Source organism: Haliotis cracherodii, unplaced genomic scaffold (assembly GCF_022045235.1).
Source record: "Haliotis cracherodii isolate W230 unplaced genomic scaffold, xgHalCrac1.p SCAF_2, whole genome shotgun sequence".
In the NCBI taxonomy this organism is placed as follows: Eukaryota; Metazoa; Mollusca; class Gastropoda; order Lepetellida; family Haliotidae; genus Haliotis; species Haliotis cracherodii.
Window position 1 is genome coordinate 1,419,223 of NW_027266275.1, and position 12,493 is coordinate 1,431,715.

At 42.8% G+C, this 12,493-nt stretch overlaps 1 protein-coding gene across 1 annotated transcript; it reads left to right on the forward strand.

Moving 5' to 3' along the window:
- Positions 1-1,471: 1,471 nt before the first annotated feature.
- Positions 1,472-11,824, forward strand: LOC139469186 (uncharacterized protein DDB_G0290685-like). Its single transcript, XM_071251319.1, has 4 exons — positions 1,472-1,505; positions 4,820-5,062; positions 5,218-5,563; positions 10,984-11,824. Exons 1-4 carry the CDS (start codon positions 1,472-1,474, stop codon positions 11,822-11,824), a joined length of 1,464 nt encoding a protein of 487 aa, XP_071107420.1.
- The last annotated feature ends 669 nt before the right edge of the window (positions 11,825-12,493 follow it).

Below are 12,493 nucleotides of genomic sequence, written 5' to 3' on the forward strand. Positions count from 1 at the left end.
TATCCCACCATTCTATCCGGGTATTTCTGCATTTTACACCTGTTGAGGTTCAATAGAGAATGATGTTTGTGATTGTATCCATTAATGTTAAAAGGGTGTTTGATCACAATTTCAGCACTAAAGGCCTTACAAGAGCTTTCTGAAGGTTATGTGGACAGCTTCCTTGTTCGAGGAATGTATCCGTGAATATCCACACAAAGGACCAATATCCCACTCGTCTGCAGCTGTACAAAGCAACTTATTCGATGTCACGTGTCTCTGTAACAATCAAATATTTTAAAAGATATGTATCGTTTCGGGATATTGTAACCCGTGTTCGGTTCTCAACCGATCACTTGGATTGTTTCAGGTGTTTCACACAGGTGTCAAGTCTCAAGGGTCGGCTGAGAAAGCCCACGTGACAACTGTTTTCATAACGTCCACGGTTCCTAAAAAATCCAATGACCAATCAATCAACGTATTATCAGTTAACCCTATGAACAAAGTAATTTGTTTTTACAGCGGCACTTCACGCCATGATATAAGTGTATTCCCTTTGTTTTAGTAAACCTACACATGTAAACACTCACTTTTGACATGTCCACTGTGCAAGATAACAGTGATTAATCAATCAACTTATTTTCTGTTAATCCTTTGATGACTAGGAACGATCTGTTGATTTACCAAAAAATGTAAATCAACTGATCATTCACCTCTTGCTGGTCTGCCAAGTGCATATTACATAACACACATTTCACCTCACTCAAACCTGGATTTAGATTGAATAATTACCCCAGACACAACAAATGCCAAATGGGAACCTTTGTCAGGTAATCTAAGTGGTGCTATCCCTAATTGTACCTGTAATACATTCATTAACTGAGCATCAAGTGAATGACGACAAATACACAAGTGTAGGGTTATACGAAAAATCGTGGATGACAACAAGGGAGTAGTAATCGTATTATCGACGCAATCCGAAATCCCAAAACGCTTTCACTGCATGGATACTTTTTTTAGTATTAATTTATAACCATGTGGGGTATTTCAAAATGACGACATCCGATGAGCTCCGCCGTTCTTTTTGTCTGTTTGTTTAGGCTGAAGAAATTAATTAACATGCGCTTTGTCGAAATATTTATAGATCACGGTTAACCAATCAGTGTTTATGCAAAAACGCGTAAAACAAATATTGCCTCCAGCCTCCAAGTTTATTTAGCTGTCCTTGCAGACGGTAGTCCAGTCTCTGGTCACACTCAGTTGCGTTGCGTATCATCCGGGTACTCACAGGGGAAAAAACAATAACAAAGGCAACAACCAGTCCGGGGAATTGCGTTAGATCAGTGCCCCTTTAAGGAAGAGAATCTATGGATGTCAACTTCTTTATTGTGAACAACACTTACTCAGTATGTCCTTACTCCTTTATCAGATGAAGAAATGCTATGAAGCAGAGAACACACACGCTTACATGATCACTGGTTGGCAATAGGCGATGGGCAATGGAATCAGCAAACGGAAGGAAGGGGGTAATTAGCACTGATAGGTAATGGCTGAGGAAATGGCAATGCACAAATGGAAGCCTGAAGGATAAATCCCGCAGACAATAATCAAAGCAATAAGTCCCCAGCACTGGGCAGATAGGTTCCCTGGTCACGGTTCATGGCTGGCTGGTGTATCCTGATGTCAATGGCTTCTTGTAGATTTATTTGGTTCAGGAAGCATTGTCAGTGCACCAGTCGTTCCACATCGATTCTCACAAGGAATAAGTTCATCAAACTTCATTTACGTTTGAGCATGTGAAGAGCAAATTTCAAATACGAACTGATTTTTCTGGCTTGACCTTACTTCTCCACTTGAATTCAAACCAAGGACGATGATAACGCCACTGCTCCGTCCGTATCTGTACTATTCTGTTACCATGTATCCATAAAACACTTCCATTAAGTCTGCATTGTGGAGGTCAGGACGATAACTTCTGGTCTGTAATCAACACCGAATCTTCTGATTTCTTGTCCCAACTTTTACACCTCTGTAGATAAAAAAGGCCCACATGTGTCAGGAATCCGCAGAACAAATCTGTATAAATGACAAGATGCATTGTGCTCCGGAAAGTGTGAGCAGGGCATCTCCATGATTACCACATTTATTTCCTGCCTGCCTATTTCTTAATTTTCTAAAATCGAAAAGGGAATGATCACTTATAGCCAAGTGACTCGTGAAGCAGGAAGACTAATGAAATTTAAAATTAAATTTCTTGAAAAAATATTCAAACGACGTGATTTTTTTCTTTTCTTTGTTAATACATCTTTGTCTGAGAATACTACTCTCGTGGGTGTGTAGGGTGGAGCTGAACGTACACGCTCATCAACACAGTTCCACAGAGTCAAGACCGTGACTTCTGTTTCAATCAACGCCAGCAGTGCAGTGAAGCAGTGATATACACGTGCTGACAAAGGGTTACCCTTCCAGTCAAACATACGTCAAGTCTTTTTTGTGTTTCATAATGCAAATATGTCTCTGATGCAAACCCCCAACACATATTTTGATATCCTCTACGAACGGAGCCACTTAAAAGATATGTTACACTTTACCTTTCACAAGCTAAATGTTATAATTCCCTTTATGTCGACCAATATCCCACCATTCTATCCGGGTATTTCTGCATTTCACACCTGTTGAGGTTCAATGGAGAATGATGTTTATGATTTTATAGTTTAATGTTGAAAGGGTGTTTGATCACAATTTCAACACTGAATGCCTTACAAGAGCTTTCTGAAGGTTATGTGGACAGGAGAGTATTTCTAAACATGATTCCGAAGCAATTACCCATATTGACCTGTACCATATGTTCCGGTGAAAGATTGACTTGCTGCTGCATGTGTTTGTGACTTGTACCATCATCACTAAATCACAGGGATTAATAAACAGGCTTGTGATAAAGTTGGAGTCGTACAATGGACACTAATGGTAGCAGGGATGTCTTATGGTTATGGAGATGCTTTTGAGAAGCTTAAGCTGTCAGACCTCAACTATTACATGATGACAATAATAAATAATGATGTGTATCAATAATGCACCACATCCACCTATTGAAGCAGCGCTACTCATAACAGTCCCCGGTTAATGGATCAGTGTGCACTCACATTTCTCGGCGCCCTGGGGAGTATACAGTCGAAGCTGCCTTATATGGCACTAGAGGGGTAACAGTCACGGTACCATCTTGTCCTCCTGTATACTCATCGCCAGAGAAGGTTAAGCCTAAAATCCCAAACATTGTCAGACTTCCTACAAAATGGTTGGCACAGACTCCGGAAGACTTCAAATTACCTTAAGTGCTTGCAATACAAAATGTTGAACATTTGGACAGTGAGCGACTGAATTAGGTCTTCTATCTATGACAGCTGCGTGCGATGAAACATCCCAATCTTGATAGCTGTATATGTAGTCCTATCATGAGTATTGATGAAAATATTAGCATATACGTAGAAGATTGTTTCTATTCAGAAGGGCGCATGTAATACACTTGTGTGAACATTTTTCCAACGAACGTGATCTTCCGTGAAGTCCCCGCCATCTTCTGTAACCTGTACACAGCACAGGGACAGAGAGGCGGGGTGGACAATCGGTGACAGACATGTGTTTACTCCGCGGATCTTGCAAATAGCAGAACTTTGTGTTGTGCTCAAGCAACTGTCACCAGCGTCGTGTTGTGGCGACGTTTACTACTGTTCCTCCCAGATGTAGACCATGATAAGCAGACAGTTACACAACGAATAAAGAAAAACACAACAAACAATATATTTTGCTAATACAAAACATTGGTTCAGCAGTCAAGACTTTCGTCTCTACATTGTTTTGTCTTTTGTTGCACCACTTCCTGGAAGCAAGGAAGTACTCTCCAACATCCCTTCAACGTAAATAATCAAATGACTTTCTCTATATATAAACGATTCGCCCTCCTTAGACGTGAAGAAGACAGAGCCAGGGATATGACACCTGGGCCCATGTGACACCTCCCAACACCCGCCCTGGGTCCACAAAGTGATCTCAGCGCTACGACTATTGTAAGTCTATGTTAAAGTATGGGAGGTATGATCATCTTAGTGCTAAGATAGCTTTGTGCAAATGGCCCTTGGCGGCTGACGTGAGATAAACATATTTTATTGTAAAAATACCCCAAACAAATAGATTGAAAGTGTTCATCAGCAGAAAGATGGTTAAGACATGTGCGACTACATGACAAAAACCTGATGCGAATGTCACACGTCTAAACAACATTAGAAGCAGGAGGAGCACCCAGGGAACTAGTAGGGAACTAGTCGGGTTCCTCCAAGATTGCTGTCATAGGAAAATAGATACTAAAAGTCCATTGATGTGTTCATTCGTGAATCAGAATTTGAAGACAAAGGTGACTGTTAGTGATTGGTCCGCATATTTGCACAGTAACAGCCGTGTATCCACGTGCTTCGTCTCATCGTCTTCAGACATGGTCACCATCTGGAATATGTTCGACCAAACGGTACAACAATGTATTTCGTCTCAATGGACGCCTTCAGTCTCTCAACAATTTGGTTTTGTATATAGATATATAGCTAGACGTTGTTAACTAAGACCAAACGGGACGTACAATGTAGATATAACGGTCGTTTGAGAGGTACAGTCTTGCAAGATTACAAGCGTCATCATTCGAACTGTAATTAGTGCTGACACTGGAACTCAGGGAAGTAGAAGTTCAAGAGTTCCCTTGCCATCTGGGTATAACACTCTGGTATACTAGCGGAACACTCTGGTATACTAGCGGAACCCTCTGGTATACTAGCGGTACACTCTGGTGTACTAGCGGAACACTCTGGTATAGTAGCGGAACACTCTGGTGTACTAGCGGAACACTCTGGTGTACTAGCCGAACACTCTGGTATAGGAGCGGAACACTCTGGTATACTAGCGGAACACTCTGGTATACTAGCGGAACACTCTGGTATACTAGCGGAACACTCTGGTATAGTAGCGGAACACTCTGGTGTACTAGCCGAACACTCTGATGTACTAGCGGAACACTCTGGTATAGGAGCGGAACACTCTGGTAACTAGCGGAACACTCTGGTATAGTAGCGGAATACTCTGGTGTACTAGCCGAACACTCTGGTGTACTAGCGGAACACTCTGGTGTACTAGCGGAACACTCTGGTATAGTAGCGGAACACTCTGGTATACTAGTGGAACACTCTGATGTACTAGCGGAACACTCTGGTTTACTAGCGGAACACTCTGGTATACTAGCAGAACACTCTGATGTACTAGCGGAACACTCTGGTATACTAGCAGAACACTCTGATGTACTAGCGGAACACTCTGGTGTACAAGCGGAACACTCTGGTGTACTAGCAGAACACTCTGGTATACTAGCAGAACACTCTGGTATACTAGCGGAACACTCTGATGTCTTAGCGGAACACTCTGGTATACTAGCAGAACATTCTGGCATACTAGCGGAACACTCTGATATACTAGCGGAACATTCTGTTATACTAGCGGAACACTCTGATGTACTAGTGGAACACTCTGGTATACTAGCGGAAGACTGGTATACTAGCGGAACACTCTGGTGTCTTAGCGGAACACTCTGGTATACTAGCGGAACACTCTGGTATACTAGCGGAACACTCTGGTATAGTAGCGGAACACTCTGGTGTACTAGCCGAACACTCTGATGTACTAGCGGAACACTCTGGTATAGGAGCGGAACACTCTGGTAACTAGCGGAACACTCTGGTATAGTAGCGGAATACTCTGGTGTACTAGCCGAACACTCTGGTGTACTAGCGGAACACTCTGGTGTACTAGCGGAACACTCTGGTATAGTAGCGGAACACTCTGGTATACTAGCGGAACACTCTGATGTACTAGTGGAACACTCTGGTATACTAGCGGAAGACTGGTATACTAGCGGAACACTCTGGTGTCTTAGCGGAACACTCTGGTATACTAGCGGAACACTCTGGTGTACTAGCGGAACACTCTGGTATACTAGTGGAACACTGGTATACTAGCGGAACACAGGTATACTAGCAGAACACTCTGGTATACTAGCGGAACACTCTGGTATACTAGCAGAACACTCTGATGTCTTAACGGAACACTCTGGTATACTAGCGGAACACTCTGGTGTACGACAGTTATAAGGCGACGTATATGTACTCCACATCTTTTATGCAAGAACATCTATACCCAATTGATATATTCGCGAAGGAGATTTATATATCTCACATTCGAATCATTCTTCGCACGATACGTTACATTGGGAAGTGTATATAATTAGTGTTGAAATCCCGTTAAATGCAGTCTGGGAGATTCCTGTTTGACATGTGTATTTGTAATCGATGGGTCATAACCACGTTCCAATGACTCTATCGGGAAATGTGTTCATCCACAAGATGTCACTGGTACCGTGTGTCTTAACAGGGTTGAATTTAAACCAGAAGGCTATGTTAGTTTACCTTCTCTTGCCACATCCAGTAAAACCTCATCAGAGCCAACTCACTCACTCACTCCCCGTGACTCGGTTGCCTTAGTGCCTGACAACTCTACACGCGTTCATCACACCGACCACCTCCTTGATAGCAACTAATTACGGGGGCTGCAGTACCTAAATATATAAACGGGGAGCTAATGTTCTAAACATGGTGTTTCCAAACACCTAGGTGTCAGGTAATTGTACAGCCGAGTCTAAGTAGACGCCGGAAACACAGCAGGAATGTTCCCTCTGACAACAGAGGCAGTTCAACATCTGCTGGTCCGCTAAACCACACTGCGCTCACGACGGCCAAACGTTCCTCCTGCCTTGTTAGTCGTGCCGCGCTCTGAAACTATCATCATTCGCTCCGTACGCCAGGGAAGCCGCTGGACTGAAATAGTAACAGAATGTATTCCATGATCAATTATTGAGAAACCTCGACGTATGGGGCTAACGGAAGGGCGGTACACGACACGCAGATCGTACTGACGGATGTTTAACAATAAACTTTGAGTGAAGGATTTTATAGATTTGTGGTTTCAATGTCGTTTTCATGTGACGGAGTTTCAGGTATTTAAAGACAAAGGCAAAGCAGTTCGAAATAAATTTAGATGATTTTGTTATAACAAATTAGACCCGGGAAGTTCCGGAAAAGAACAGATCTTCAGCAACCCATGGTTGCCGTAAAAGGCGACTATCCTTGTCGTGAAAGACCACTAACGGGATCGGGTGGTCAGGCTCGCTGACTTGGTTGATGTATGTCATCGATCCCAATTGCGTGGATCGATGCTCAATGATGTCAATTACTGGATTGTCTGGTCTAGACTCGTTTATTTTCGGACCGCCGTCATATATTTCTGAGTGCGGCGTTAAACAATCAACCAACAAGCAAACAAATATAATAAATTAAAAATATACCGATACCACCACATAAATCGGTGCCGTGTTTTGTCATGTAATTCAGCCAAGCAAGGCCCCGACATTCCCGCCAGCAGGACAAGTGTCGATGTTTGTCCCCCCATGTGTCTCCCCACACCAGCCGCTGTTGTTTCAAGTTACATATCGCAGCCTGTAAATATTCAGACAAATCAATGACTTACATAGCGAGCAACGTCCCATGCATTTTTGGCTTATGGCATCAACCAAACGTGACCGCTGGAACCACGTTGTCGCGGGGACGACAACCACAAGCTACTGGGGAATCCCCATGGGGAATCATTAACAGAAATAGGTTTGCATTCAGATACAACGCTTTCATTAACTGTGATCTGCGTTCACGCGCCTCTGCCGTTGAGAGAGTCGAAATGGTTCGAAAAGAACAAACTTTGTCTAATCATTTCTCCAAAGTATAACACTCCCTTGGCCTTTCACCCGATGCACATCATTTAGAATGTATTGCATAGCTGTGACAAAAACTTGTTCTGAGACCGAGGAGTGACGACTTATTTGCCACTTGATATTTGTGCCACAAACTCATCTCATGGTCATCTGGAGCTGCTGATCGTAGTTTCGAATCCAGATTGTTCCAATTATGACCCTTGGCGTAATCGTACCATATTGACGCCTTTGAGTTTGAGCCAGTTGGTCACCTCCTCTGACCCGCTGCACACTGCAACTACAGACCGTCGGGGCAACGAGAGCCACGCTAATACCAAGCAATATGCCGGCTGTCCTGACACTAGCAGTTTGCAGTAATTTGAGTAATATTGAGTCAGAAATTCTACAATGAGCGTAATTAATCAAGGTAACTGGAGCTTCAGATTAGGAGAAGTCAGTCAGTGATATGGGATATTATGTGACACACATTAAACAGATTCAAGACATTATTTGAAAAAATATATCAATTATCGAATGAGACATAAATAATACTCAATATTTGATAAAATAATTAGTAGCAACTGAATTATGCAGGAAAACAGCCTGAGATCGAGATAACTGTCGCCGGCATCGTTTGACAAGTTGGCGTTCCATTTTTTCACGAAAGATTGATGGTTCAAAGCTCAATATCGCTCTCGTTTTGCAGCTTTTTAATTTCATCATTTTTTCCCGATAGTTTATCATGCTGGCAGGCGATAAATGGTCGGAAATTTGATCATCCTTTTTTGGCTGAAATTTTAGAACGAAACCTGAATTTATCAGTGGCCGATAATGATATTATCTTTCGTTGGCTTCCAAGCCATGTTGGAATGAATGGTAACAACAAAGCTGATGCAGCAGCAAAAGCTGCTATTGAACAAAGAATAACACAGACTTAATTCCCTTATACTGATTGTAAACCAGTTATTAGGAAAAATATGTTAATAAATGCTGGCAGTCAAATTGGGATACTCAAACCACTAACAAACTGCACAAAATTCAACACATTATATGTCATAACAATACCAGTGTTGGTTGTCGTAGAGATGATGTTGTTTTAAGCCGATGCTGTATAGGACAGTCGCATTTTATTCATGCTTTCATTTAAAGGGAGAAGATGCTCCCATGTGTATTCCTTGTCAATGTCAAGTTACCATAAAACACCTAATTTTAGACTGTGTGGATACTGATTTAATACGTACGAAATATTTTAATGTTTCTACTTTGAAACAACATTTTACTCAAGTTCATAGTCATACAATTATAGCAGTTTTGAAAAATCTTTATGACAAGATATTATAGGTTTTAACGCAAATAGTTTCTTTCCATTTGTCTGTGATTTATGACTGATATTTTATGTGATCTTTGATATCATACTTTTATGGTTGCTCTTTATTAGTATATGTTAATAATTGTAACTCGTTCTCGCCGTGAAAAGCTGGAAAATTGCTGCTGTGGCGTAAAACAATATTCATTCATTCCAGCTGTTTAACCCCAAACAGCTCCAATAACTCAGCTTTTCAACACAGGAGATGGAGAGCTAAAACCCATTCTATTACAGTTTCCAGGACTTTACAACAATCCGAAAAGAGTCACCTTCATATTTTTCTCGCCTCGTACGTCAAGTCTCGTCACGTCCAGTTTGACGACATCGTTTGCGACACAACGCATATCTTACCTTTGTAATCCATCGCAGCTATCATTGATGGGGTTTAGAATGTGTTTCTTAGATATCTAATATCAAGCTTCCATTTCAGATAATCCTGCTGATTCAGTTTAGTCCAGAATAACAGAAACACTCTTTCACACCTGTATCAACCCGTATGACACCTGATTGCTTCGTATCCGCGGAGTTCAAGTCATAACTTTGTTCTTCAAAATGTGCTGAGATAAAATGGTGTTTGTCATCACGTATACGATTCATGCACCTATATAGCGACGTGCATCCACGTGTGTGTGCGTGCGTGTGCGTGTGCGTGCGTGCGTGTGTGTGTGTGTGTGTGTGTGTGTTTGTGTGTGTGTGTGTGAATGAATTTTTCTTTATTTCCTCCAGAATTGAATCCTAAGATTTTTCATCAATGAAATTACTTGACTATATACAATGAAATCATGTTATACAGTGCTATGAATAAACAACTTACAATGTACTTTTTGTGAGCAGTAGGGTATCTAGTAGATATGCATAAGGTATTTCTTCAAATTCCATATAAAGTGGCAGAAAGACAGTATGATGCTTTCCCAAGTATCGTAATCAATTTGGTCAGTCAAGTCATGGACAACTGCACCGAGTAAGAACATCATCATCGTCAAGCATATCTATTTTCATATATACATCAACATCAAGTTTATCTATCAGGCATGAGAAGAAATGATGTCTGACAGGCATAAAAAATTCACAGTGCAAAATAATGGCAATCATAGTCATAGCAATGTCTATTACAATGGTAACATTCTTTCGACACTTTTGCTCTTGACCCGATTTTAATACAAAGTTGCTGGGGTTGTCTTAAATGTGGATACAAGTGCATTGCATTATAAGAAAACATGCATTTCTAGCCGTTTATGAATTGTATGGTACCGTGGAAGGTCTGTTCTCTGTGCTAGTCTCTCTCTCTCCAGATGTACTGTTCATTCCCTGATAGACGTCTTCTTATAAGAGTTCACCTAACCGATTTAGTTCGGAATGAACCACTATCAGTATATTCTTTGATATAGTTATCTATATACTATCTTTTAACAGTATATAGAAGGATGCTGCTTATGCTTACTGGCCGGCTAATATTGACAATAGCATGTGCCAGTGTGCTTGTGTGTGTGTGTGTGTGCGTACGTGCGTGTGTGTTTGTGTGTGTGTGTGAGGTTTGTGTGTGTATCTGTGAGTGTGTGTATGTATGTGTGTAGTATATGTATATGTGTTGGTGTGTAGGTGTGTTTTGGGTGTGTCTGTGTATTTGTGAGTATGTGTTTGTGTTTGTGTGTGTAGGTATATGTATGTGCGTTGGTATATAGGTGTGTGAGAATCTTTGGTTTAGAATTTATAAAATATGAATCAATTTCCAACCATCGTATCAGTCAAATAACGTGAGTGTATATGTGTATTTTTGTGTGTCTGTGTGTTTGTGTCTGTGTGGGAGTCAGGATTCAGGAGACAGGAGTCAGGAGTCAGGAGTCAGGAGGCGGGAGACAGGAGGCAGGAGGCGGGAGTCAGGAGTGAGGAGTCAGGAGGCGGGAGACAGGAGTCAAGAGTCAGGAGGCGGGAGTGAGGAGTCAGGAGTCAGAAGGCGGGGGTCAGGAGTCAGGAGACGGGAATCAGGAAGTGGGAGGCAGGAGTCAGGAGACGGGAGTCAGGAGTCAGGAGACGGGAGTCAGGAGTCAGGAGACAGGAGACAGGAGTCAGGAGTCGGGAGTCAGGAGTCAGGAGTCAGGAGTCAGGAGGCGGGAGTCAGGAGGCGGGAGTCAGGAGTCGGGAGTCAGGAGTCAGGAGTCAGGAGGCGGGAGTCAGGAGTCAGGAGGCGGGAGTCAGGAGTCAGGAGTCTGGAGGCGGGGTCAGGAGTCAGGAGACGTGAATCAGGAGGCGAGAGTCAGGAGTCTGGAGTCAGGAGGCGGGAGTCAGGAGTCGGGAGTCAGGAGGCGGGAGTCAGGAGGCAGGAGGCAGGAGGCGGGAGGAAGGAGGCGGGAGTCAGGAGTCAGGCGTCAGGAGGCGGGGGTCAGGAGTCAGGAGACGGGAATCAGGAGTCAGGAATCAGGAGTCAGGAGTCAGGAGGCGGGAGGCAGGAGGCGGGAGGCAGGAGTCAGGAGTCAGGAGTCAGCAGGCTGGAGTCAGGAGTCAGGTATCAAGATTCAGGAGGCTGGAGTCAGGAGGCGAGAGACACAAGTCAGGAGGCGGGAGACACAAGTCAGGAGGCAGGAGGCAGAAGGCAGGAGGCAAGGTCTGTCAGAGACAACACCGTGGTTCTACAGCTCTGTAGACACTAAGGTTTATTTCCTGCACACGTCGTGCACAAATCTCTATTTAAAAACAGGACGTATTGTGCTCTACAAAGTTTCAATAAGGATTTCCTTGATGACTATATTTATGTCCCAAATCGACATATTTTTGATAATTTCCCGAGAAGAAGAGAGTGATTACTTGCCCAGAATAGCCCGGCACACAGTGAGAGGCCGAATTAATTCTAAGATTGAATTAAAAAAAACCCAACATTTTTTTCTACCAATGTGTGAGTTTACTATTAGGTTTTGTAAGTCCTGAAACATAGCTTCATCTGTATAGTGCTACAATGAGCGTTGTTTATGTCGTATATGCCTTCTGTAGAAAACATCTCACTCAGTACCAGGCCAATACCTGTACCTGTGATGTTACTCGGATGTTACATGGACGGGTTTTTTGTTTGCTTGTTTGTTGTTTAACGCCGTACTCAGACATATTACAGCTATATATATAAATAATCGAGTCCGGACCAGACAATCCAGTGAACGAGCACGTAATTAGGATACGATGACATGCATCAACCAAGTCAGCGAGCCTGATCACCCGATCCCGTTAGTCGCCTCTTACGACAAGCGTAGTCGCCTTTTACATCAAGCAGGGGTTGCTGAAGACCTCTTCTACCCCGGATCTTTACGGGTCATATTGAATGATCCCGT

What these genes read in the sequence shown, in the direction of transcription:
- LOC139469186 (XM_071251319.1), top strand. Translation starts at nt 1,472, where the DNA reads ATGGGCAATGGAATCAGCAAACGGAAGGAAGGGG. An exon ending in CAGCAAACGGAAGGAAGGGG is followed by an intron (nt 1,506 to 4,819) that starts GTAATTAGCACT and finishes CTGGTGTACTAG; the next exon opens with CGGAACACTCTGGTATAGTA. An exon ending in TATAGGAGCGGAACACTCTG is followed by an intron (nt 5,063 to 5,217) that starts GTAACTAGCGGA and finishes CTGATGTACTAG; the next exon opens with CGGAACACTCTGGTTTACTA.